This window comes from Neophocaena asiaeorientalis, unplaced genomic scaffold, assembly GCF_003031525.2.
Source record: "Neophocaena asiaeorientalis asiaeorientalis breed wild unplaced genomic scaffold, Neophocaena_asiaeorientalis_V1.1 scaffold5, whole genome shotgun sequence".
In the NCBI taxonomy this organism is placed as follows: Eukaryota; Metazoa; Chordata; class Mammalia; order Artiodactyla; family Phocoenidae; genus Neophocaena; species Neophocaena asiaeorientalis.
This window is the reverse complement of record NW_020174698.1, coordinates 14,871-42,366: the sequence shown is the minus strand read 5'-3', so window position 1 is coordinate 42,366 and position 27,496 is coordinate 14,871. Positions and strand designations below refer to the sequence as shown.

Genomic DNA, 27,496 nt, shown 5'->3' with positions numbered 1-27,496 from the left:
TTATCCAACGTTCTTACTACCCCACTACAGGGCATAGACCCTGATAGTGGGAAGCAGCCACATAGCACAGGGAGAGCAGCTTGGTGCTTTGTGACCACCTAGAGGGGTGGGATAGGGAGGGTGGGAGGGAGACACAAGAGGGAGGGGATATGGAGATATATGTATATCTGATTCACTTTGTTATACAGCAGAAACCAACATAACATTGTAAAGCAATTATACTCCAATAAAGATGTTAAAAAAGAAATCACCTTCCTCAGATTGGGGGGCGGGGGGCGCCGAGAAGCAAAACCAAAAAAACTGCAAACTAGATACAAGATTAGAACACCTGGTTTATTGGGAAAAATTCATAATGAAAACTGCAACTGCTTATTTTTACAACTTACAAGATAATAATTTGATACATAAAATGAATTGGTTTTCATTACATAAGTACAAATATTAAAATAAAAAATCCATGTGATACATCATATTTGCCATTCAGAGAAATCCCACATCCCTGAATTCTCCTGTTGCATGTTTTACCTCAGATATTTTTAATCTGTTTACCAAGGGAAACCAGGTTTTTAACCGTATTTGAGTTTTTGATTACAGCTGCAATTTATCAGAAGCTGTGTCTACATGATTAGAGCCTGGTCAAGCCTAAGACGAAAAATTCAAGCCATTTCTTCTCTTTAGGCTCTTTTAATGTTACTTTTGTGAAGGAAATGGCCCTCCTAATGGTTTACTAAACAACCTAATCCTACCTAGAGGTTACGACGAATTAGACCAATCCACCTTTTAATCCAGTCTACCCTAGTCTAGAACATATAGACACCAAACAGCACAGAATTATTAGTAGCACTTTACCACACCCCAACCCTACAAACCACTTTAAAAGAGAAAATTTCATCTTAAGATTTCACTACTTAAGGAGGTCTTACTACTGCAACAGGCTTTGGCTGTGAAAGAATACTTTCCTAGATGCCATATCAAGTTAACGGGAAGCTTAGCCCCAAATCAGTTATTCATGATGTTAATTAGAAATCCTCACAAATGATATGCATTTAGGAAATGATTTTGCTTCTTTAAATAGCTGAAGGTTTGAAAAAATATTTATTTTTTGCATTTCTTTTAGAATATTTGGTCACTGGCAATTTTTACCAATATCTTCCTCTTCTCCTTAGTCCTTAATAGACCCAGTTCATTCCATCTGGGAAAAACAGAAACCTGATCAGATTACTCAAATCTCTGAAGCCTTCTCATTTTTACCTTATAAATTACGTAAGTTTCCTTCTCATATTCTTTTACAAATGCAATATAAATGGTATGGCTAGATATAAGGAAACACTGGCATATTAGTAATTAGGTAATTAGTTAAAAGAAGTAAGTCTCGTTTAACTCTACAGATCACAGATAAAAGATGAATATGAAACTCTAAAACTATTTAAGAAATATTCTCTCCCAAAGTATTGTAGCATTTTGACTATAGTTTAATGATATGAACACTGCCCCAAACATAGGTTCAGAGTATTCCAGGGGAAACAGTTTCTTTCTCTGGAATCCATCTCAGCAGCAGTGATGTTCTTCTGCTCATTCCCCACCTTAGGGAGATGTGTAGAAGTACCTCGGCTTGGCATTGCCCAGCAGGTCATCTGCATAGTTGGGGAGGCAACAGAAGAAGAAGGCACAGCCAATCAGGATAATCGTGGCCGCCCACCCAAAGCCGTAGGCCCAGTTATAGATGTAAATGCCAGCAGAGCTGTTAGCCAAGTTAAAGGTCTGGTTGTACTTCACAGGGTAAATTACCAGGGCGATGATCTGGAGCACAGCTAAAAGGAAGGAAAAAAAAATACAACGTATGAATGTATGAATGAATGAATGCATGATAACAACAGATTATTTCCTCTTCCACAACATTTTTGCCTTAAAATAAGTATTAAATCCACCTAAATAATGCTGATAAAAGGGGCTGGGGGAGTCTAGTTAATCATAAGCCAAAAAAGATGACTGAATATTGTGTGTCAGAGATACCTGGCACTGAGTAGAATACTGAGTATATGAAATACAGACAGAAAATTAGAGATTCATGTACCTATGTAAGCATTATATATACTAAGCTAAAACGTGCTGAATTGTGGTGTGCAATAGGAAGCAAGAGGGTAGAGGAGAGCCTACTTTTTCATCTTTGCTTTTCCTGTGCCAAACATAAGTTAATATTATCAGTGTTAGCAAAATAAAACATATGTACATATACATATGTCTGTGTGTATGCACACACAGACACAGATAGAGGAATATTCATTCAATAAATAAATGACTAAATAAAACAATGAATCAGTGATGCGAATGATCAATGGGAGAATCAGAAGAAAAGCCTGCAGAGGAAGGGGGAATCTGAAGAATAAATAGAAATGAAGAGATGGAGGAGAGGAAGAAGAGCGTTCCAGCCTCTGGGGAAATAGAAGCAAAAGAGGGGAATAACCACAGTGCTTTAAAAAGTGAAAGGGGGGCTTCCCTGGTAGCGCAGTGGTTGAGAGTCTGCCTGCTGATGCAGGGGACACGGGTTCGTGCCCCGGTCCGAGAAAATCCCACATGCCGCGGAGCGGCTGGGCCCGTGAGCCACGGCCGCTGAGCCTGCGCGTCCAGAGCCTGTGCTCCGCAATGGGAGAGGCCACAACAGTGAGAGGCCTGCGTACCGCAAAAAAAAAAAAAAAAAGGGAAAGGGAAGATACGGGAGGGAAAGCATATGTCAAAAAAATTTCTAAACTCTTTGATATGAGTCACATTATTACAATTATTATTAATCATGTATTAACAATTTACATTGCTTAAAAATAAAAGGAATTTATTAAATCTACTTTGTAGTCTTTTTCAATGAACATGCCTAATTCTATAAAGCTCTAATGAGTATACACATGCTATGCTATGCTATGCATATTTTTACCTAGTATTTAGTATGTGCATTGCCATGACTTTGAATATAAGCAGATTTTAGCTCTGTGACACTCAGACGCTACTCTTCACAAAGAGGGATCAGCTGGCTGAGCTCCCAGGAGTATGTCAGGGAGTGAACAGTCCTCGCCACCACTTTTATTTCACTTTAATTTTTTTCTACTAGCTCCACAGATATACCCTTAACTAGTTTTCTTTTTTTTTTTTAAATTACTAGAAAGGCTGTAGATGTTTCCACATCTTGATTTGTTGCTTCTATTTCCCAACTTAAAATGTTCTTCTTTGGCAACTTGTGAAAGGCAATCTTAGTGCAGATCTTAGATATTTCTCTGGTTCCTGTCTACTTTATTTATTTTTTAAAAATATTTATTTATTTATTTATTTATTTTGGCTGCACCAGGTCTTAGTTGTGGCATGCAGGATCTTTTTTTTTTTTCCAGTTGTGGCATGCGGACTCTTAGTTGTGGCATGTGGTCTTCTTAGTTGCAACATGCGAACTCTTAGTTGCGGCACGCATGTGGGATCTAGTTCCCCCACCAAGGATCAAACTCGGGCCCTCTGCACTGGGAGTTCAGAGTCTTACCCACTGGACCACGAGGGAAGTCCCACTTTCTGTCTAGTTTAAATAACAAACTCTCACTAGTTAAGTTTGTCATTTTCTGCAAATCATTGTGTATGACACAAAAGGAACACGTCTCTGCATTTTTCTCTAATATGCCTAGTAATAAATGTTAAACATTGTTATTTACCCATTTTGGTTCATCACATAAAGTTCTTGTAATGGTTTGGATCAATTTTTACAAAATCTAAATTGTATTGGTGTTCAGTTATTCTGATTTTAACCCAATAATATACATCACATTAAAAAGAATTGTTATGAAATATATCTTAAAATTCAAGTAGGGCTTATTCAACATTATTACCACTAAAAATGTATTGAGATTTCTAGGCTTTTTATTTTTCTATTAAACATTTCCCATTCCACTTGTCCAACTTTGAAGAAGGGGAGAATTAAATTGTAAAATGAGAACACGGGGTTAAGCAGGACAGTTCAGCTGTTTATCTATCGAAACTCACCAGAGCGAGTTTTTTTTACAATAACTCCTGCAACCCTGTTAGCTAGAGATGGCGATTACTAGATCTTAATGTTTTAATGTTAAGGTGGACAGAAGAGTTTTACTACAATTTCTTTTAATTTTGGTAAAATATACTCAACGTAATATTTATCATTTTAGCCATTTGCTAAGTGTTCGATTCAGTGGCATTAAATGCATTCACAATGTTGTGTAATCATCACCACTATCCATACCTAAAACATTTTCAACATCCACAATATGTACCCATTACCCGCTCCCCTCGGCTGCTGGTAACCTCCAATCGACTTTCTGTCTCTGTGAATTTGCCTATTCCAGGTACTTCATACAAGTGAAATCATAAAATATTCGTCCTTCTGTATCTACCTTATTTCTTTCAGCATAACGTTTTCAAGGTCCGTCCATATTGTAGCTCACATCAAAATTTCATTCCTTTTTATGGCTGAATGATATTCCATTGTATGCATAGACTACCTTTTGTTTATATATTTTTCTGCTGCTGAACACTTGGGTTGTTTCCACCTTTTGGCTATTGTGAATAATGCCGCTATGAACATGGACGTACAAGTACCTATTCAAATCCCTGCTTTTGGTTCTTTTGGATATATACCTAGAAGTGGAATTGATGGGTCATAAAGGATTCTTCAATGAACGTTAATGTCACAGTGTTATTTCTAATGGTGATTTATATAGGCATCTACCTAGTCTTCTAAGACATGTGATAGGAAGCTACATCAAATTGTTTCTTTGATAAGGTCTTGTAAATTTGAACTACAAAACACCAAATAAAAGTGGAGGGGGGATTCAACAAGATTCTTCATATGTTTTGTGATTCCTAGCCATTTCTGATTCTAAAATATTATTCCAAAAGCAAAGTTTGAAACATGAGGAACACTCGAGTAAACTTTATTTTGAATCAGGAGACATTTTTAAATGTACAGGGGACGGTTAGATCTGCACTGGCTGGTTCTCGGAGGCTACCTCCTTCCTCCCAGCCAGGGCCTTTTTGCTCCTCACTTATCCTGCCCTAGATCCTGCCATCACCTTCTTTGTACTCAGGGAACCCTGCGCACAGCAGTCCCACTCAGGCTCAGGCTTGATCCTATGGACCCCTCTAGTTACAAGGCTTCTGACTTGTTTCCAAAACCATATGCTCACTTTGTATTTATACCCCAGGTCTGTGGCTGGACTTCGGCATTTGTTCCATGAGCCTAAGTTAGTAGCTTGAGAAATGGACTGTGGCCTTCTCACTTTGCCCTTATCAGCATCTTCTTCTTCTTTCCCCTCCTCAGGAAATCCAGATTTGCATCTAAATCCAGCTCTGTGGCTGGGGTCCTGCTCCTTTGGCAGACTTCCCTACTGCCAGGTGCCCACCTAAAATTTTAAATAATTCTTGCCCCTAGATTCTTGCTAGTTCTGATATTCCCTTAATAAATGATCTCTCCAAGCCCCACCCAGCTGCATAACTAAGTTTCCCATCCCCCCAACCCTGGCTCTAAGCTGCAAAGAGGCAATTCCAGATCTGGCCCCTCCCAGATGCCCCATCCCACTGCAGAAAACCCTTCTGTGACCCACCACATCCTAGGACTGCAGAACGCCTTCAACAAGTGCAATGGCTCAGGGACATTCCAGTCCCCTCAGGCATGGGGCTCATGGGAGGCCAGCCTGGGACCACTATGGAGACACTGCACTTCCAACCCTGGTCCCTCGGGGCAGGGGTGTCAAGGGCATGGGGTCATCTACGAGAGATACCAGCAGGTAGAGTGACAACCTTCCTCACTTGGATGGGGGACATGGAACGCTGTCTCAGGCAGAGGATAAAAGGGATCCAGCTCTTAAAATACATCTCTCCTCTGTTACTTCTGCCTTTGGTGACACATTTTCCGAGAACAGATCAGGAACTGTATTGTCAGAGATCTTCTTTGTGGCGTGGACATTATTATATTGATGTCCCCTGCTGATAGGAAGAAAGGATTGCTGGCGCACAGTCTTACCAGCCAGGGCCAGGAGGCTTCCAATCATTCTCAGGAAGACAAGCATTTGGGATCCGCAGAGGGCAAAGAAAGAGAGGATGAAAGAGATCACCAGGATGATGAAGCCACAGAAGAGCATGGCGGCAACTGCCTTTCCCCACGCTATAAGAAAGAAACAGCAATTAGTAAGGCACACAAGCCAAATTTAAAGTTACTTATCAAAGCATCAATGGGGTTTTTTTCTTCTTTCTACTAATTGTATTTGGGTGGAAAAACAGATTTTCTTTAGACAATACTTAAGCATCTCCATATTTTAAGGGAAGAATAGGCAAATTCATAGGTAGGACATTAACATACTGATATGCAGTAATGCCTTATCCCCTCAGTTTTGGGGCAAATGTTTATACCTCCAAAATGAAAAGTAAACTACATTAAACTGTATCTCATTTAATAAACTGGCATATAAACAGGTATATTTAAAAGAGTCACTCAAGTTCTACTATAACAAGACCACAATAAACAACATTTTTACTATGGCACAATCCAAATTACAATCTCTTCAGGAACTGTTTCAAATGCCTTTAAAAGGATCTTTTTTCCATATTAAGGTTTGGTCCCATGCAAAAATAATTACTGAAAACTCATAGTACGTATGACTAGACAGAGATATCAAGTAAAACAATTTAATTGTAAAGTAGCTAGCTGTGCTTTTTATAGCAAGTTTAGGTGCAAACAACATTTCTAAATTTTAACTTGTGAAGTATTCAGAATTTATCGCACAATAATTCTCAATTATTGACATGGGCCCTAAAAACAATAAGGATGAGGTGGAAATTGAGTTCTAGGTTTGAAGATCTACATGGGCAGCTCTAGCCCTGGGTCATTCTGCTCTGCCCCTGTGGGAAGAGAAGAGTCATGACTCCCAAGCTAAGGATTCCAGCCAATCATTCTTATTGTTCAAACTGCACTGATTCCTAAAATCTCTTCCCACACAACCTTCTCTCTAGAGGCAGTAACTGACATGTAGGAAGTAATCGCTCTGTAGCAGGCACTGGGCTAAGAACCCGCCATGCCTTAGCAACCTGAATCCTCACAATAGCTTTTTAAGGTTCACACTCCGTCATCATTTCTATTTTAGAAGTGAGATTATACTAAGCCTTTGAGAGTCCACATAACCTGCCCAGAGCCACACAGCTGGCAGCCAAGTTTGATTTCCAGACTGTCTGAATCCAGAACAGGACTCTTTTTTCTTTTCTTTTAAGATATAAGTTACATACTAGAAAATTCATCCACTTAAAGCATACAATTCTGTAGTTTTCACTCCATTCACAGGGTTGTGCAACCATCACCACTTTCAATTCCAAAATTTTCATCACCCCAAAGAGAAACCCCATGTCCGTTAGCAGTGCCCTTCTCCTCCCCACTTCCTTCACCTTCTGATCTACTTTCTGTCTCTATAAATTTGCTTATTCTGGACATTTCATATAAAAGGAATTATATACTATGTGGCCTTTGTGACTGTCTTACGCTTTCACTTAGCATAATGTCTTCAAGGTTCACCCATGTTGGAACAGCATGGATTAGGACTGCTTTTCTGTTTGTTTTTTGCTTTTTGTTTGTTTTTTTTTTTTTGCGGTACGCGGGCCTCTCACTGTTGTGGCCTCTCCCGTTGCAGAGCACTGGCCCTGGACGCGCAGGCTCAGCGGCCATGGCTCACGGGCCCAGCCGTTCTGCGGCATGTGGGATCTTCCCGGACCGGGACACGAACCCGTGTCCCCTGCATCGGCAGGCGGACTCTCAACCACCGCGCCACCAGGGAAGCCCTGCATTCCTTTTTATGACCAATAATTATTCTATTGTATGGAGAGCCCACATTATGTTTACCCACTCATTCATTAATGGACGAACATGCACCCTTAACCTATTTCTCTTTATTGCATTTGAAAAGGAGAGCTGCGTGTACCTCGGCACTGGTTTTACTCCAGCTTTAACCGAGCTTGGCTGGCAAACAAATCCTGACTTAATTTGGGGTCATTGGACTGGTCAGTGTTAGACAAAGTTAAGGACTAGCAGAAAGAACAAGGGCTTGGGAGCCAGCTTGCCCTCGTGTATACCCTGCCTCTATTACCTACTAGCCACTGTCAGTCTGCTCCTCTGTTAACCAAGGCTAAAATGCCTTCTTTCAAGATTACGGTGAGGATGAGAGCTCTTGTGTGAAAAGTCATGGAGCTGTTAATTCTCCAGCCCTCTCTGTTCAAAAATGTCCTCATGTATTCCGATGACTTTCTCCAGTACCTCAAGTTTTCACTTTATTCAACGTTCTCAAGGTTCTACACTGTCACGTGAAGACTCTTCCTCAGTTCTCCACTGCATGTTTACATCTTCAACTGTTAGAGACAAACCTGGGCTGAGCTCCCCTGTTCCCTTCTCTAGCCTCCACACTCCCTCCAAATCTTCATCTAGATTCAGGGATGACTGGGGTATAATAGGTAATTAAGGAAACGACTTTACATGCTCAAATACCGTGTTTTCACACAAATTACCCCTTAGTGGCACTGGTCAGGATGGCGTCATGACAGTACCTGAGTGGGCCTAGTTATATGTTTATAATTTTTATTACTTTCCTCCACGTCTTGCTCTCTTCCCATGAGATCAGTAAGACCAAGGTAAAATAGAAATGTTTTATTTTAAGATAGACATGGATAAAGCCAAAATGTGAGATTAAGTCTCTTTTCTCACTTTTGCCTTGTCCTTCGAGTAAGGTAACTTTCCAGAGAAAACGGACCATGCTTTGGAAAGAACATTAATTAATCAGACCATCTCGAAGTCTAGCCCATAAACCACTGACTCAAAATCATCAGTGGTGCTTATAAAAAGTATGGATTCCGGGCTTCCCTGGTGGCACAGTGGTTGAAAGTCCGCCTGCCGATGCAGGGGACGCGGGGTCGTGCCCCGGTCCGGGAAGATCCCACGTGCCGCGGAGCGTTTGGGCCCGTGAGCCATGGCCTCTGAGCCTGCGCGTCCAGAGCCTGTGCTCCGCAAAGGGAGAGGCCACAACAGTGAGAGGCCCGCGTACCGCAAAAAAAAAAAAAAAAAAAAAAAAAAAAAGTATGGATTCCTATGCATCCCTCCAGACATGTTGAATCAGAGTTGGAAAGGAATCTGCATTTTACTGGTATTTCTTACATTTATACTAAAGTTTGAGACCAACTAAGAGAGATGATTAATCTTCTTATAAAAATAGCTGGAGCATGTAACTTTCAGTATGTAACCCACTGTCAATTACAGTCTCATGTCTGTAGATTTTTGCATGGCTACTGCCAATCATTAAATTCAATTAAATTCCAATAAGCAGACACTGAGTTTTCCTTTTAAGGTGAGTTCACATGTTTGAAACTGTTCAATGAAAAGGCAACACAGCTATATAAGCCACACAGAGGAATGCAGACAGGAAGATCAGTTGTATAGCAGAATGTGAGTTTTCAATAAAAACAGGAGAAGCATGCTAACAGGGAACATATTTAGTAATCAAACTTTGACAATCACAGATTAAGGTTTTTAAAGTATAGCTAAATAAATGATGTATGATGTTGCTATAAAGAGTAACATCAATCATTTTACCTGTTTATTGGAGGAAGATTAATACAAAGTTAGATTATTGCTATTACTGCTTCCGCTGACATTACCGCTGAGGTGTAATTTACATTTAGTTTCAGGTACTTGAAAGGAATTAAATAAAAGAAATAGTAAGCCAATTCACCTAACCTAAAACCAACAGGTGAATGTAAATATGAACAGATCATTTTAAGAAATTTTCCTATGTTATGTTAAATCAACTCAATTAGCATCTTCCTTATTTAAAATGCTGAGTCTAAAGAAAATCAAAATGGAAAGTTAAGCAACAGTCTGTCTGGAGAAAGGCTGCCTTGGAAGTAGAACGTGTAAAACCTGCTCCTTGAGAGTGGAAACACCCACATTGATTCACTTAACTCAGAAATTAACACACCATTGTAAAGCAATTATACTCCAATAAAGATGTAAAAAAAAAATTACAATGAGGTATCAACTAAAAAAAAAAAAAGATACAAATCTTGACATGGTTTTGAAGGTCCTGACTGATGGATAACAAGGAAGGCAATCTGCTGCCTCATGTCAATGACTATTTTGTTGTAAGATGATGAGATGGATCCTACCGGGTCTGAGCAGGGTCCTTCCAGCCCAATATTCTGCCTGAGAAGGGAACCAACAGCCATGTAGACTAACAACATGGCAATTCTCCATGACATACGTTTTGAAAACTTTAGATAAATCTGTAGGCTAAGTGCCTTTGGTCTCCCTTAATCACCCAGAATGAGTCTAATATCTATAAACTTACCCAACCCTTTGGGAACTATATATTTTTATATTATACCTTGGTCTAAATTGTACCCTATTTACCAGCCTCAATTGAAAAACATCAATTTGTAAAACTTATCTTGAAGCTACTTCTTTCATGATTCAACATCAACAGATGGTCCTCAGGTCTTTGAAGACAGTCCATCTTCATCTATTCTGAAGACAAGTCTGTCCTTCATTAATATTTTATACACTAAATCTCTGCCTTTCCTAATCCGCATTTTAGTGGTATTTCTTACATCCATACTAAAATCTGAGAACAACTAAGATAGATGATTAATCTCCTTATAAAAACAGATTGCAGCACTGCCAAAAAGGAGTGTGTAACTTTCAGTATGTGACCTATGGTCAATTATAGTCTCATTTCTATAGATTTTTTTCATGGTTACTGCCAATCATTAAATTCAATTAAATACTATCATTAAATTCAAATAAGCAGAATGTGTGTGTGTGTGTGTGTGTGTGTGTGTAGGGGATTGGGGAAGGATTGTCATTGTCAATTATCTTTCTCTGAATTGAGACCACAAAAGCATGCTGCACTCCAGGTAAACAGAGTTTCTGCGCAGGGATGTTTATTTTTTGTTTTGTTTCCTTAAGGGAAGATAAATTTGGTGTTTCATATATATATATAATTTATTCTGTCCTAAGTTTATTTTCTAAGTACCACTTGAAGAAATTTATGTTATCAAAGAAACCAGCAACATTATAAATCCACTTTTAGATAAGATTCATTAAAGATCCATTTAGGTAATGAATGGCTTATCAGATTTTGCTATTGCTTGCAAAGATTCAACATTAAGTCAACAACATGGAAACCATTCACTGGTTACTAATGAAATTCTGAGTTTTTTCTAAAAAATGTTTTTAAGTTTTTTGTATGAGGGATAATGCTATACGTTTTTCCAGAGATTATATACTAAAACATGATGTTACAAGGCAAATACAGCTGGGAAAAGACCAGTAAGATTGACTGAGAAGAAAAGAGCAATAAAAGTAAAAATAAATAAATACCTTGAATATCAAGCTAGAAACCATAAATCAAAGTTAAGCTTATGAAAAGAAAAAATAAATAAACTTTTATTTTAAGACAAGGAGAGCACTACTGCTATATCGTGGGTGACATTTTGGAGACTGTCATTACTTTTTCAATCCAAATTAGTATTTCTTTTAATGGATTTGCTGCATTCTTCAGTAGCTTTACATGTGGGCACCAAACATTGACCAAAACAGTCTGTGGCCTAGCCCCTTACTCAGTGCCCTGCAGATTCCAAATTGTCACCCAACTAGAGTAGAGGATGGTTCCTTTCCAGAACAAAGGATTCACCTATGAACAATACAGAAAGCCCTACCCATTAATACAAGATTTTGTCAGATTCCTTCCTATTGTTTCTATAAAGTTCTTTATGTCATACACAAGCAGAACTGAAAACTGGACAAGACCATAATTGAAAAAATAAAAAAGATGCTATCTTGTGACCTCCTACAGGGGTGGGATAGGGAGGATGGGAGGGAGATGCAAGAGGGAGGAGATATGGGACTATATGTATATGTATAGCTGATTCACTTTGTTATAAATCAGAAACTAACACACCATTGTAAAGCAATTATACTCCAATAAAAAAAAAATATATATATATATATCCTCCAGGTTCAAAAAAAAAAGATGCTATCTACAAATAAATATAAACATGGGTAGATGATATATTCAAAAAGACTGTTGCATAGTCAATGAGGAGATCTGCAGTAATACAGGCCAGTGCTTCTGAAACTTAAAAGTGCTTACGAATCACCTGGGGACCTTGTTAAAATACAGATTCCAATTCAGTAGGTGGGGCCTGAGATGCTAAGTATCCAGTAACCTCCCAGATAATACTGATGCTGCTGGTCTGTAACACACGAGTAGCAAAAATCTGGAGGATGACTCAGGAAAGCCTCCAAAAAAATCGACACAGGAAGAACAATTCTGCAGAAGGTTTGGAAGGCAGGAGAGGAATGGCTTAAAGGAAGAATGATGCCGGGGTCTCTGGGGAGAAATTCCACAGTAGGTGTGAGATTCTTTACATGCTCTACATTTTCCCCTGAAACTGAGCCAGATGATAACCCTTTCCCATTGGTTTTTATGGAACTTTACCCCTTATGGCCTTCTTTTAAAGTCTGAGTGGGGAAACCATCCTACACGGGAAGATGGGAAAATACAGGAAATTCTGTGTGAACTCAGACAAAATAACTAGCAGCAAATTTGGAATCTACCCTCAAACGTTTGAAAATCTGTCCGTTGGAAGAAGGCTGGAAAGAATAATTTACAGAGAAGCACATTTCACCTCTTGCCGGTGTAAGAGAGGTACTTTTAAACAAATAGCATCGTGGAGAAAATTAAGTTGCTGAACAACAGGAAGAAGCTCAGATCAGCCACGGGCGATGCTGATAGGTGGGCTTTGGAGAAAGCTTGAGTAGGCGCACTCTTCATCCCTCCTAGATCTAATAGTCTAGGAGTCTCTGGCCATTTACAAGGAGAAAAGACAAATCAGGAATTGAGGCTCTCTGGTAGTGCTAAGCGCAGCAAATGTGGAGAAAACTGGTCAAGATCACTGGTTCCTAGATGTCTAGATTTTATAAATCAACATATATATATTTTTAATTATGAAAATCAATTGAGAGTGTCCAACTTTTTGTTTTACTATGTACGAATGTGAACACATGCCCGCAAAGATTAATCTACCTACTAATGCCTAATTTCATAAAATAAGAGCATTTGAATACGTGACCCTGCCCCTCTGCAAAAAAGCCACAAGAACATAATCTCAAAATGAAATCCTTTAAGTTGAATTTAGGCTAATGTAAAACTATTAACTTCATACCTACTGATATTTTTCTCATTTCTCGTACATTTAAGAACCATAGGGCTAGATGATCTAAAAATATTTCCTGTATTAACCTGATTCTGTGACTTATCCAAGGCTGATTTCATGTAAAAAACATTCAATGTGGTATCTTTGGTAAAAATGAGGCTCTGCACTTCTGAGTTCAGATCCAAGGCAAAGGCTCTCCAATGCTGCCACACTGACTCCCCGCCATCATTCTTGGAGCATAAATTCATCTCAGCTGTCCCTGTAATTTATGCATAAACTTATCTTCATTAGTCTCTACCCTGACAAGTCAGAGCTTGCTTAGGACTTGAAATCTACATCTCTGATGCTGAAAATATCCTCCTGATGTACTCTTTCTTAAAACTGTAAAAGAAGGTGCCAGGAGTGCAAAAATACTGTCTGTGAACATGGATTCAAATTTAATTTAGCATCTTCTTTTATTTATTTATTTTTGGCTGCGTTGGGTCTTCGTTGCTGTGCGCAGGCTTTCTCTCTAGTTGCAGTACGCAGGCTTCTCATTGCTGTGGAGCACGGGCTCTAGGCACGCAGGCTTCTGTAGTTGTGGCCCACGGGCTTAGTTGCTCAGCGGCATGTGGGATCTTCCCGGACCAGGGCTCGAACCCGTGTCCCCTGCATTGGCAGGCGGATTCTTAACCACTGTGCCACCAGGGAAGTCCTAACTTGGCATTTTCTTTATACATGAAATCTGAATGATCATTTCAATGTTTAAATCTAGAGTTTTCTTTTCCAATTTTGAGGACCAGAAAGCATGACTTTTTTAAAAATTCAAACAAGAATTTGTATTTATTTAGTTGTTACTATTATGTAAAAGAAAATATTCAGTGTTTAATTTGATTCATTGATGAGGAAAAATGAGGTGATATGGTAATCTGAAATTCTTTAAAAAAAAGTTAATGACAGTGAAGAATATAACATTCTTCTTTTTACATAATTCTATGGAACTATTTACCTTTATTTAAAAAATCTTTATTATTTAGTATTATTGCTGATACCTGCCAGCAAAATGAACATATTGTTACAAATGTCAGCAACTAAAAGAGATAGTGAAGCACTTTGTAATAAACAGGTATACTTTCTTAATACTGTAGTTTACAATGGTAAATCACAAGGTTTATTTTCTAGCACATAGCAAGAATTTTTTAAAAAGTGATTATACACACTTAATTCTCAATATTGAGATATCATTTTAATTAGAGCCATCAACCTTATTCCTTGTTGTGTTTGTACATACGTGGGAGTGTGTGTAAACTGCTTACTGTATTTTAGATAAAATATGACCTCATGTGAACATATTGTTTTTGGCAAGGCCTAATTGCAGCTATCTGAACATCTCAAAAGTTCAGAGACGCCTAGATAATCAACCTACGGGATAGGAGTACACAATTTCTACACCGGTGAGGCAAAACTAGCCAACAGTCCATGGCAGGAGACGGAGTGGAAGTATAATAATCACTCCAACTCATCTTTGACTTCAGCAGCCTGGGATGGGCCTCTCCTGGTGAAATCATAGCTGTTTTCTTCTTCCCAAGGTCACCTAGTGACAGTGGGCGCTAGACTCATTACTTGATTCTAGGGCTTGAGCAAAAGCCACGTCTAACACATCCTTGGCACTTGAGTATCTTTGCAAAGGTCACCAGAATAACCAAATTGGAATGTGAAAGCCACCGACCACTTATGAAAATCATTCTTGCTGCATCACAGAGGCAGCACTAGATTCCTCAAGGCTCACTTGGAAAACCGAACTTTTCTAAAGACCAATTTCTATATCAAATTGAAACATCAACTGTACACTGACTGGATCTGTCTTTTCTCTACAATTAAAAAAAGTTAATGCTTTAGACTCCTGTCTAATTAAAACATTAGAAAACAGAAACAAAACCTGCTTACTCCCTTCTATATCAAAGCACTCTATCAGCCTGAGGTTAGAAGAGCCACACCCTAGGAAGGTGAGTTCATCCTGCAAATCAAGAAAAATAAAAATTGCATTGTGTATTTTTCACAAGAGGGCTGTGGTCACAGCCAGAGCTGTGCAGGCCAGATCATGTCCCAGCAATAGTGCTGATCTAGGCTCTGCCTGCACCCTTCTCCCCGCGGCACACTAACCTTCTTAATTCATATGCCCAGGATCGCTGAATATTCTTTGGGTCTGTATTAGTCTTTGCAGTGAGATACGATTATCAAAGTCTGTTTAAAAACACACCTGTTTTAAGCAAGTCTACTAAATCCCCTACAAGATACTGAACTCTTTTGCATTTTAACCAGAAAATAGAGACATATTATTTCAAAGAAATTAATTCCCTTTGAAAACCTAAAAGACTTGGGGTAATACAAACCCTGGCAGGTGTGCTCTTTGCGCTTTAAGAGATGAAAAACACAGACTTTAAGGAAAGTTAGGAATTCCATTTAGTCTTTACATTTTATTACCTGCTAAGGAGAACCATGCCTCCTTTGGGGAGTAAATTTTTGGGGAGAACTTCCAAATAATTCCACAGTAGATAAGATAAAGCACCAAGCCCCTGATACAGGGTCCCAGAAATAAACAGAGTTTGGTTTGAAGCCCTGGGCCACTTTGGAGGTGCGGGGCAAGTCGAAGGTCCTAGCAGAAAATGGGGAAAAAAAGCAGGGTAGCCTTCTTTCTCAGTTTTAAACTATTAAACTCAGTCGGTAAGGCTCCATTCAGTAGTTGTTGACTTTAAGCTTCTGATTATTCTCATACTTAAACCCTCCTCTCCCGAACCCCTCACACAATGCTAATCACGATAGACCCCGGCTGTTCTTCCCATCTACGAGAAAGCACGGGGTGGTACCGGCCCAGAGCAAGCTCCTCTCCAGTCCCGCGTAATAGTAACAGGTAGTTCCCTGAGGCTTCCTCCATGCTGGAAAAATAAAATACTCTATCTGCAGTATATTAAGTTGTCAACTCTGCTTCATTTCGCTGGTGTAGGAGATGTGTTTGCTTTTTAGATTTCAAATCAGATTAAAATAAAGTCTTCTAAACAGCAATGCCAGGCCTAAACCCAAAAGACACTCCCTCTAACAAGAATTAGCCTGAAGCATTAAACACTGCAGTATCTACTGAAATCTTCCCTGCTGAAACTTTGATTTAAAGGGCTTTTTTAAAGGAAGAAGAGCTGCTTTCACTTAGTTCAAGTTAAACGAATAATACAGCAACATTAGGGAAGGTACGCATTTTAAATACTTACATTTTAAAATATAAGGCATATTTCATATTTTAAGATATAAAATAGGTGGCGAAATGGGAAGAAATTTCAGTAGGTCTCAAGAAAATATACTTTGTTCATTACATTTACTCATCAAACTCATTGCAAATGGCTGAAATCATCTTTTGCTGTACCGACAGACCCTACGAATAAACGTAGTTTGAACTAGGGCCATTTTCTTCCAGTGTCGAGCCTGGTTTTGGACACGGAAAGCTGCTACTGCTTTATTCTGTTCGGGTCGGATGTATGAACCTAGGCTCTAAAGAGAGATTTGTTGAATCACCTATTACCCCCGACCCTGTTCAGTCCCTTCTCGACCCTGTTTAGTCCATTCTCACAGGGCGACTTCCGCACTCCCCGGGCGCCGGCGCTCGCCCAGCAGCCGCCCGGAGGACTTCACGGAGGCGGCGGCACTCACCAAAGTCCATGAGGCTTTCGCAGTTGTTATCGGAGGTACACCGCCACCACAACGAGGAGTAGTGCTCCTCGGAATTGCTCAACTGTAGCCATCCGCGGCCGGCCAACGCGATGATGTCGAAAATGATGGCGCTGAACAGGAGCAGGGGCAGGATCCACCTGCAGCGCTCGCAGGCCAGGCCGCAGGCCAGCATCTCGACGGCGGTGGTGGAGAGGAGAGGAGAGCGTGGGGCTCGGACGCCGGCGGAGAGTGACCCTAGAGCGCCGGCAGGGCGACAAAAGGGAGGTAGGCCTCGAGGAGGCGGCTCCTGGAGGACGCGGCTCGGGGCTGGCCTCGGGGGCGAGGCGCCCGCCCCACCTAGATTCCGGTGACTCAAAGCGCACCGCCCAGACCTGCCCGGCCGGCCCAGGCGCGCGCGGGGGAGGAGGGGCCGGGCTCGGGTTACACTGGGTGTGTGTGAGCTTACTCTGCCCGGAGAGACCTGGAGCCGCGGGGTCCCACTGCCTCGTTTCCCTCTCACTTGGTCCTCTCGCATCCAGTGCTTTTCTTCTCAGTGCTTCAACGTGTACACATTTTAATCTGCGCATCACCAATTAAATATTTAACCCCTGAAGTCGGATCACAGTCTGATTTTCAACAATACGATATTTAAGTTTCGAGCCATTTGAGATGAGTGTTCACATTGGACAGGAGTCATTGCCGCACTCTAAGCGCGTGTACCGAACCCAGGAGCCGGTCCCTGACCCTACCCGGCAGGGCTGGGCGATTCCTGCTGGGGTCCACCTTTGTACCTTGTACCATGGCTGCTTCAGGCTCTTCACTGCTTACATCCCCACCTTCCCCACTCGGGTGCCAACTCTTTGACAGAAAGACCATGTTTTATTAATCTGTGTATCCCTGGTGTCCAGCACTGTGTCTGGGTCTCAAGGGGGACACAATGAACATTTTATGCGTGAACGCACTGAAATCAGCAAATGCTCATTTCCGTCCTAGAAGCGCTCCACCCGGCTTCTCCGGATAAATTCAGGTCCTCTTTGCCACAGTCCACTCCCTACCACAAATCTCTTACCTATCTAGACCCCGCTGCATCTACTCTTTTCATCTCCTGTTTTGAGGTTTCTCCAAATAAAAATCATGTATCATGTCAGCATGCAACCAGCACCTAAAGCCCCACCCTCCTGTGTCCTGGCCCTGCTTCTGTCACCACCATGACTCCTCAGGTGTGGATGGGAGGGGGACTGAGGAGAAACAAGTTCTCGATGTCCGCACCGCCATGGCCTTGGGCAAAGCGTGAAGAATATCCAATGAGGGTCATATCTTACCTTGTACTTCCAAAGATTTATTCTGAATCACTTTTCCTTTTTATTTAATTGAAGATTTACAATATTCTGTTAGTTTCAGGTGTACAGCATAGTGATTCAGTATTTTTATAGATTATATTCCATTTAAAATTATTATAAAATATTGGCTATATTCCCTGTGCTGTACAATATATCCTTGTAGCTTATTTATTTTATACATAGAAGTTTGTACCTCTTAATCCACTACCCCTATCTTGCCCCTCCCCCTTCCCTCTTCCCACTGGTAACCACTAGCTGGTTCTCTATATCTGTGAGTCTTTCTGTTTTGTTTTATTCTTTCGTTTTATTTCTTTAGATTCCACATATAAGTTATATAGTCTTTGTCTTTCTCTGACCTATTTCACTAAGCATAATACCCTCCAAGTTCATCCATGTTGTTACAAATGGCAAAATTTCATTCTTTTTTAATATTATATATATATACACCCCACATCTTTATTCATTCATCTGTTGATGGACACTACGTTGCTTTCATATCTTGGATATTGTAAATAATGCTACAGTGAACATTGGAGTGCATGTATCTTTTTGAATTAGTGTTTTCCTTTTCTTCAGATACATTCCCAGGAGCGGAATTGCTGGCTCATATGATAGTTCTATTTTTAGTTTTTTGAGGAACCTCCATACTGTTTTCCATAGTGGCTATACCAATTTACTTTTCCACCAACGGTGTAGGAGGGTTCCCTTTTCTGCACATCCTCACAAACATTTGTTATCCTTGGTCTTTTTGTTGATAGCCATTCTGACAGGCATGAGGAAATATCTCACTGTGGGTTTGATTTGCATTTCTCAGATGTGAATCCCTTACTTTTTCCATTAATTTAAAATGAAAGAAGTGGGAAATATTTAGCAGTGTTTAAAATTTAGTCTCCTATATTTCAGTTTGGTATTCTCAATAGAAACAAAATACTATATTTTGTGTTATGCAGTTCTCTGGCAATTTTTGAGGATGAATAAAATAAAATTACTGAGAAAGTTAGTGTCTGAAACCACCTGAAATAATTTCCCCAGCCTTCATTTTACACAAACCAGCTTCACATATTTTCATTAAAAACAAAAATTTTCACTTTCAGAAGTAACACAAAGGGGCTTCCCTGGTGGTGCAGTGGTTAGGAATCCACCTGCCAATGCAGGGGACACGGGTTCAATCCCTGGTCCGGAAAGATCCCACATGCCGCGGAGCAATTAAGCCCGTGCACCACAACTACTGAGCTTGCGCTCCAGAGCCCGTGAGCCACAACTACTGAGCTCACGTGCTCCAACTACTGAAGCCTGCATGCCTAGACCCCATTCTCCGCAATGAGAAGCCACCGCAGTGAGAAGCCCGCGCACCGCAACAAAGAGTTGCCCCTGCTGCCTGCAACTAGAGAAAGCCCACGTGCAACAACGAAGACCCAACACAGCCCAAAAAATTAATTATTTTTTTTAAAAAATAGCACGAGGGGCTATTCTGCCGAGAGTTAACTGCATACGGTATAGACTGTGTGAAGAAAATGCTCTCAGTTTTCAAAAGTAATGAAAATATTTGTTTTATTAGCTGTATAATATATTTGTGACGAAAAATCATATTCTTACAAATCAAATAAAGTACCGATTGCAGGCAAAGTGATTTCAAACAAATTGAGAGTTTCACTGGTGTCTTAACATCTTCAGATAATTTTGGACGAGATATGATTTCTTTGTCTTGTTTCAGTAGATTTGAGGAATAGAGCTCATTAATGCTGAAGTGAAAGCAAGGAAAGTACTCTTCAGAATTTCTGGAAGAGACCCAAACTGACCCTGGTTGGGTTCCAACAATAACGTACCTCACACGTGATTCCCAGACTGTGGAACCAGATAGCTCAGGTTCAGACCCTTTCTCATACTAGCTGTGTGACGTTGGGCCACTTAACTTCTCTGTGCCTCGGTCTCCCCATCTATAGAATGGATGGTGCCCACCCCACAGCATTGTATTAAGTATCAAAAGAGCTAATATATGTAAAATGCTCAGGATAATGCCCACACATAGTAAGCTGCAACAAAAGTGTTGGTGATGATGCTTATGATGATGATTTTCACATAGGTTTTCCATTTTAATAAGGCTGGAAATGGGGCTTTTCATGTTTGTAAGGGGCAAATTCTATGTATGAATATTAACAGTAAATCATTACCATAGACAATGCAATCATTCACCCAGCCATATTCCTGAAATGATGGATTATAGTGGATAGTAGATGGTTAAATAGCGCCCCCTACTGGATAATATATGGATTGCAGAACACCCAACAACGTAAATTGTTCCTGAAAAAAGTTTCTATTTTTATAAATCTGGGGGGTTTATGGTTATAAAAGCAATGAGTGTTATAAACAAAAATACATAAATATATCATTTTAAAGTGAAAATTTTTAGTTGTTTTACCCTCCTGTCCAGAAAAAGTAACAGTAATAATAATAGCTGACTCACATTTGCTGGGAGTTTGCTATGTGCCAGTAAGTTTTTCACACCCACCCTATGAGGTGTGTACCACTATCGCCTGCATATAGATGATAAGACTGGGGCACAAAGAAGTTAAGCAGCTTTCTCAAGACCACACAGTCCCTGAGTGGCAAAGCCACACGCCACCCAGCTTGACACCAGAGACAGTACTGTTTATAACAGCCACTCATTAGAGTTTGGGAGCTATTCCTCCAGAAGTTTCCTTCTTTCTCTCCTCTCCTTGCCCTCAAAAGCATCCAAACCACTGCCAGTTCTCTCCCAAGCTGTAGTGAAATGACCCCCGTGTAAGTTGTCACGTCCTCACTAGTAAACCAAACTGACAGCAGTGCGGTAAAGAGGTGATGGTAAAACAAGCACTGAACAGAAAATCAGGTAGTCTGAGTTCTGGTTCTTGCTGACCCTGTATTTCCCCTCTAATCCTTATCCAATCTCTTCTCCCTGGCTTATGCAACCTTTTAATTATTACTACTCTCTCTCTCCCCATTTTCCTTCCTCAGCCAACTGTAATTTTCCTTCTACCTAGTGATGTGATGGCCAAAGTTTAACAACCAACTCTCTGAAGAAAAAAAAAATCCTTGCCATATAGTATTTGCCAATTTCTATGGGGTAGCTACTCTCCCATGGCTGATTTCCAGCTACCAATTTGATGTCACTGAACACAGAGTTAGGAAGAATATATATAATCATTTGTCTCGAGCTAGTAAGAGCACACCACCGCATCTACTCCCAATATCCTACTAAAACTGCTCTCACAAAGGTCACCAGTAAGCTATTTGCCAAATTCAATGGATATCATTGGCCTCTTTGTGGCAATAGATACTTTAATATTTCCCTCCATGAAGCTTTCTACTCTCTTGGCTTCTATAAAGATGTTAGGGGCTTCCCTGGTGGCGCAGTGGTTGAGAGTCCGCCTGCCGATGCAGGGACACGGGTTCGTGCCCCGGTCCAGGAAGATCCCACATGCCGCAGAGCGGCTAGGCCCGTGAGCCATGGCCGCCGAGCCTGTGCGTCCGGAGCCTGTGCTCCGCAACGGGAGAGGCCACAACAGTGAGAGGCCCGCGGACCGCCAAAAAAAAAAAAAAAAAAAGTTAAATTCCAGTGCCAAAGACCACCAGGAACACACTGATAGTCAAATAAAGTTAGATTTACTGACTCACTGCAGCTAGGGAGGTTGTACTCCATGAGGATGTCTCAGTGAGAGGGTGTTGGGGGGGCTAGTAATAAGATTTAGGCTTCTATTGGGTGATTTTGAAGAGGATTCAAGGAAGTGGGTGTTTTGTTCTGAGTTACATTATGTCAGGAAGAATTGCATGGTGTTTTTGTTTTTTCTGCATTCAAATCTAATTATGGAGTGGTCTTGTTTTTGTCTTGTGCTACCACAATTACAGAGTAACCTTGTCTGGTGTTAACAGTCTGTGAAATTAGTTATGCTCGGCATTGGATCGTCATAGCCTAGCTATTGGTTGCCAGGCCAACTACCAGCTGTCAGAGATGTCTTTTTCTTTCACGCTAGCTCTCCATCCACCCCTTCCCTGTGTCCTTACTGTGCTAGTCTTCCTCTGCCCCTGCCTTCATCCAGGGTTGCGTTCTCTGGGCTTCTTTCCTTTCACCACTCTTCTGTTCCTTCTATACATTTGCTTTGAGTTACATCATCCACTTTCATGATTTCAACCCCTACCTACATACTCATGACTTGAAAATACATATCTCCAGTGCATACTTTTCCTCTGTGCTTCAAACCTTTAGACCAACTTCCAGCAAGATGGCACCACCTGGATTCTCCCTCAGACAATTTAACCTCAACCTGTGCAGAGTTCAAATGGCCCTCTCTTCCCTAAACCATTAGCTTCTTTCTGTAGTATCTCCATCACCTTGGTCACCGAAATTAAAACTCCAAGATCATCCTTGACTCTTTCTTGTGTATCCAAGCTTTGCCACCTACTTTACCTCCCCAGTATTTCTACAATGCAGACTCTCTGCTCCATCCCTGTTCCTCCTGCTCTACTTCATTTGTCTTTACTGCCACGCTGCCTCCTCACTGCCCTCCGTGTTTCCAGTTCTGGACACCGCCCGCCCTCCCTAATCCATCTTCCACAGGACTACTAACATGATACAGCTAAATGTGAACCTGACCCTGACACTCCTCCAGCCTCCCTTCACTGCTGCTCCATCACCTCTGTGATCAAGAATGAGATTTCCAGGGCTTCCCTGGTGGCGCAGTGGTTGAGAGTCCGCCTGCCGATGCAGGGGACACGGATTCGTGCCCCGGTCCGGGAGGATCCCACATGCCGCGGAGCGGCTGGGACCGTGAGCCATGGCCGCTGAGCCTGCGCGTCCGGAGCCTGTGCTCCGCAACGGGAGAGGCCACAACAGTGAGAGGCCCGCGTACCGCGAAAGACAAACAAACAAAAATGAGATTTCCAAAAGTGACACACAAATTCCTCCATGGTCTGACCCCTGTGAGCCTCTCCAGCTTCATCTGTCACCTCTGCTTATTTTACACTCTCTGCTCTTCTTTTAAATTTCTCACATACAGCGGACTATTTTTGCCTTTCTTTCTGACGTTATTTCTGGAATTCCTCTCTTCCCAGTCCCCGCCCTATTCACCCATTTAGTCCCTGCTGATCTCTTAAGATCTGCTTCAGACCACTTGTCTTCCAACAAGATGGCCCTGAATCTTGGCATATTCCCTACCTTCCCGCCTCCGATCTAAGGTAACTCTGTGTCCTTTCCCTGTGCTCCCAGAAGACTTGAAGCATATGTAGTAATCAGATTGTTTTATAATCATCCTTTTCTTGTCCCCATTAGACGGTGAGTTTCTTGAGGAAAGTGACCATTCTCCTGTTCGCCTTGTATCCCCAGCACCTTTTCTAATACAGGTGCTAAGTAATTGTTTGGTGAATACATGAATGGATGAATGGCTGTGTCAGTAGCTACCTGTGAGCCTTGGTCTCTCTGAGCCTCAATATATTCACTTATTTATTGAGGTGGTTAAAAAACTGAACCGTAGGGAAACTTACAGCTCTAAAAGGCTATGAAAGTATAGATAAATGAAAAATTCTAAGAATCAAATTGAAAAAGAAATTATTCAGAACAGTAGGTGGCAGTAGAACACTGTTATTCAGTATAGCATGTGCAAGACAAAATCGACTAAACGACCATAGAGAAACTATTAGTCACATAGTTCGATTTTCAGGGTGACTCTATAACTTCAGTTAATACACTATATCCATATTGATTCATTAAATGTAACACGCGTACCGTACTGATGTAAAATGTTAATAACAGAGGAAATCGGTAGGGGTTTATGGGAACTCTGTACTGTGGCAATTTTTCTGTAAATCTGAAACTGTTCCAAAAATACTTCCGATTTTTCTTTTTTTTTTTTTTTTTTTTTTGCGGTACGCGGACCTCTCACTGTTGTGGCCTCTCCCGTTGTGGAGCACAGGCTCCGGACGCGCAGGCTCAGCGGCCATGGCTCACGGGCCCAGCCGCTCCGCGGCATGTGGGATCTTCCCGGACTGGGACACGAATCCGCGTCCCCGGCATCGGCAGGCGGACTCTCAACCACTGCGCCACCAGGGAAGCCCCTTTTGATTTTTCAATGCCTCTATATTGCTTGGTAAATAATTTTCCTCATAAGAAAATGAAAATTCCAATATCAATCATTTTCCTCATATAAAATTAAATATGAAAACCCTAAAATCAATAATTAATCTTCAAATTTTAAAAATGTTTTTAGGTATCCAGTGTGGACTGAAAAAAAAAAAAAGCGCAACCTACAAGCTGAAAATTATGTTTTGCTTGGGGCATTACTGAGGACGTAAGCCTGAGGTACAGCCTCTAACATAGCTCTGAGGGACTGTTACAAAGAGGTAAGGGAGGAGCCACAACAGTAAACAAAGGATGTTGCTGCCATGACCCCGTCAGCCACTGAAGCCACCCTCACCCGAAGTGCACCCTGAGAGGATTCAGGATGGAGAAAAAAGCAGGATAATGGCCCTAGATAATTAAGGTGCACATCAAAGGAATGATTTCATTAGGCCTAGACTCTTCCCATACACAGAAAAGCACTAAGTTCATTAACTTGAGATGTCTGGTTTTTCTTTAATTAGCAGTAATCTTTTGATGTTTAATTACCTGATTGTTTGGGCTTTCTGTTGGTTTGCTTAATGCTTCCTTACAAAAACTCCTATATATCCTGGCTCCTCCCTTGCCTCAAAATATTTTGATATATCTCTTCTTTCTGTTTCTCTTTTTTTCTGTATGGACACACACATATCACCCATATACATTATATGGATTATATATTTTTTGGTTTTTACAAAAGTAGGATTAAACTCTAAATATAACTTGGTATCCTGTTTCTTTTATTTGATAGGTAAAAATATGAATATTTGGAAGTTCTTGATACACCTTGCCAAGTGGCTTTTCTGTTTACACTTTCCATAACAGTATTTAATACCTGATTTGGCCTACCTCTGCTACGTTTATTTTCTCTGTTTGGATCTTTACATTTCCGTATAATACTGAATATTATATTTATTCCTCCAGGAAATATCTGTTGCATTCCACTCATACACACTGCACTCATACACACTGCCAGGAAATAGTCTAGAGATCTGGAGAGGACATGGCCCCATAGCCACCCACTCGGTACTTGGGCTTTGCAGAAGATAATTATACCAAGTGATACTGCTGATACCAGCACTGTGTACCATCCTAGTGCAGGACTGTGCCTGGGGCTGTAGGAGCAGAGTCGGGTGTGTATCACTGATGGCTCTGGAGCAATCAGCACAATTATTAAGAGTGGGACATAAGGCTTGTTTCAGGTCTGTTTGTTCTCTGTGCCTGATTATAACTCAATTCCAGTTCTAAGCCCTTCCCTGGGACTCGTGTACCAACATTCCAAAAGGGACTTGTTGACAGCCTTCCACTGAGTGGGAACAGCTAACATTCGCTTAAAATTGCTACGTTCCAAGAGCTCCACCAAGTTATCATACAAGTAATATCTCTTTAAATTCTCACAACGATCTGTGAGTTAAAAGCTGTTATGCCCATTTGGGACTTCCCTGGTGGCACAGAGGTTAAGAATCCGCCTGCCAATGCAGGGGACATGGGTTCGAACCCTGGTCCTGGAAGATCCCACATGCCGCGGAGCAACCAAGCCCATCAGCCACAACTACTGAAGCCCATGCACCTAGAGCCCGTGCTCCACAACAAGAGAAGGCACTGCAACGAGAAGCCCGTGCACTGCAACAAGGGGTAGCTCCCCTCGCCACAACTAGAGAAAGCCCACACACAGCAACGAAGACCCAACACAGCCAAAAAAATAAGTAAAAAATAAAATAAATTAAAAAAAAAAACGCTGTTATGCCCATTCTACAAATGAAGAAAACTAAAACTGAGCTATTAAGTAAATTACTTTAGTAAATGAGGGGATTCAGACTCTGACCTACTTGTGCAATGTCCATGCCATGTCCACGCCATCACACTGATGTCATGATCTCTGAGTTGAGCTAAAGATGGTGTCTTAGGTAAGTACAGCATTTGGAACCAACAAGGAAACAGAGTTAATGAAGGGTTAATGTAGGCATATACTATGAATAGATAATGGTTAAATCTCAACATCAGTTCCAAGCTCTGGAAGCCATGAAACAAATAGAGACTGAAATACTGAGCTCAAAAAATTGTCATCTGGAACACATAAGTTTAATTAGAAATAATAAATGTTAACATTTATTGAGTGTTTCAAGGTATGTGGCACTATTCTTAGTATATGATATGTATTCATTTCTTTATTCTCAGAGCAATCCTATGAGGTAGGCTCAATTATTGTCTACTTTGCAGACAGAGATGCTGAAACACACATAGTTTAAATTACTTGTTTAAGATTGCTCAGCAGGGTTTCCCTGGTGGTGCAGTGGTTAAGAATCCACCTGCCAATGCAGGGGACACGGGTTCGAGCCCTGGTCTGGGAAGATCCCACATGCCACGGAGCTTCTAAGCCTGTACGCCACAACTACTGAGCCTGCGCTCCAGAGCCCGTGAGCCACAACTCTTGAAGCCCGGGCGCCTAGATCCCATGCTCCGCAACAAGAGAAACCACCACAATGAGAAGCCTGCGCACCGCAACAAAGAGTCGCCCCCACTCACCACAACTAGAGAAAGCCCGCACACAGCAACGAAGACCCAACACAGCCAAAAATAAATAAATAAAATTAATTAATTAAAAAGAAAAAAGATTGCTTGGCAGCTTGCTGTTAGAGCTAGGACAAGGCCAGACCAACCTTCTTAGTCTAAGACCTCAGTACCACTGTGCAAATAACAATAATAGCACCTAACCCTTCTCTAGCACTTACTATGTGCCAGTCCCCGTTTTAAAGACCCCATTCATTTCCCTTATCCTCACAATATCATAAGCAATGTACAGCTATCACTTCTTCTACAGATGAGGAAACTGAGGCACAGAGAGGTTAATGACTTTCCCCAGATAACACAGTAAGTGGCCGAGCTGGGCGTCAAGCCCAGACACTTCGCTGCAGAGCCTGCACAGCTAACTCCTGAAACGCAGTTTTAGTGTGTATATTCTTAAATTTCTTGGCGCACATTTGAAATCTGTAGAGCATAGCCAGTTGTCAGTATATATTTTAAGACTCTAGTTATCTCTCCAAACCAATTCAAGAGTATGCTTGCTCTCACGCTCTCTCTCTCTCTCTCTCCCTCCCTCCCTCCC

At 41.1% G+C, this 27,496-nt stretch overlaps 1 protein-coding gene across 1 annotated transcript; it reads right to left on the bottom strand.

The window, feature by feature from the left end:
* Positions 1-314: 314 nt before the first annotated feature.
* PERP (p53 apoptosis effector related to PMP22) lies at positions 315-17,267 on the bottom strand. Its single transcript, XM_024759066.1, has 3 exons — positions 16,924-17,267; positions 6,023-6,163; positions 315-1,811 (listed from the first exon to the last, which is right to left on the bottom strand). Exons 1-3 carry the CDS (start codon positions 17,114-17,116, stop codon positions 1,585-1,587), a joined length of 561 nt encoding a protein of 186 aa, XP_024614834.1. The 5' UTR covers positions 17,117-17,267; the 3' UTR covers positions 315-1,584.
* Between the last annotated feature and the right edge of the window lie 10,229 nt (positions 17,268-27,496).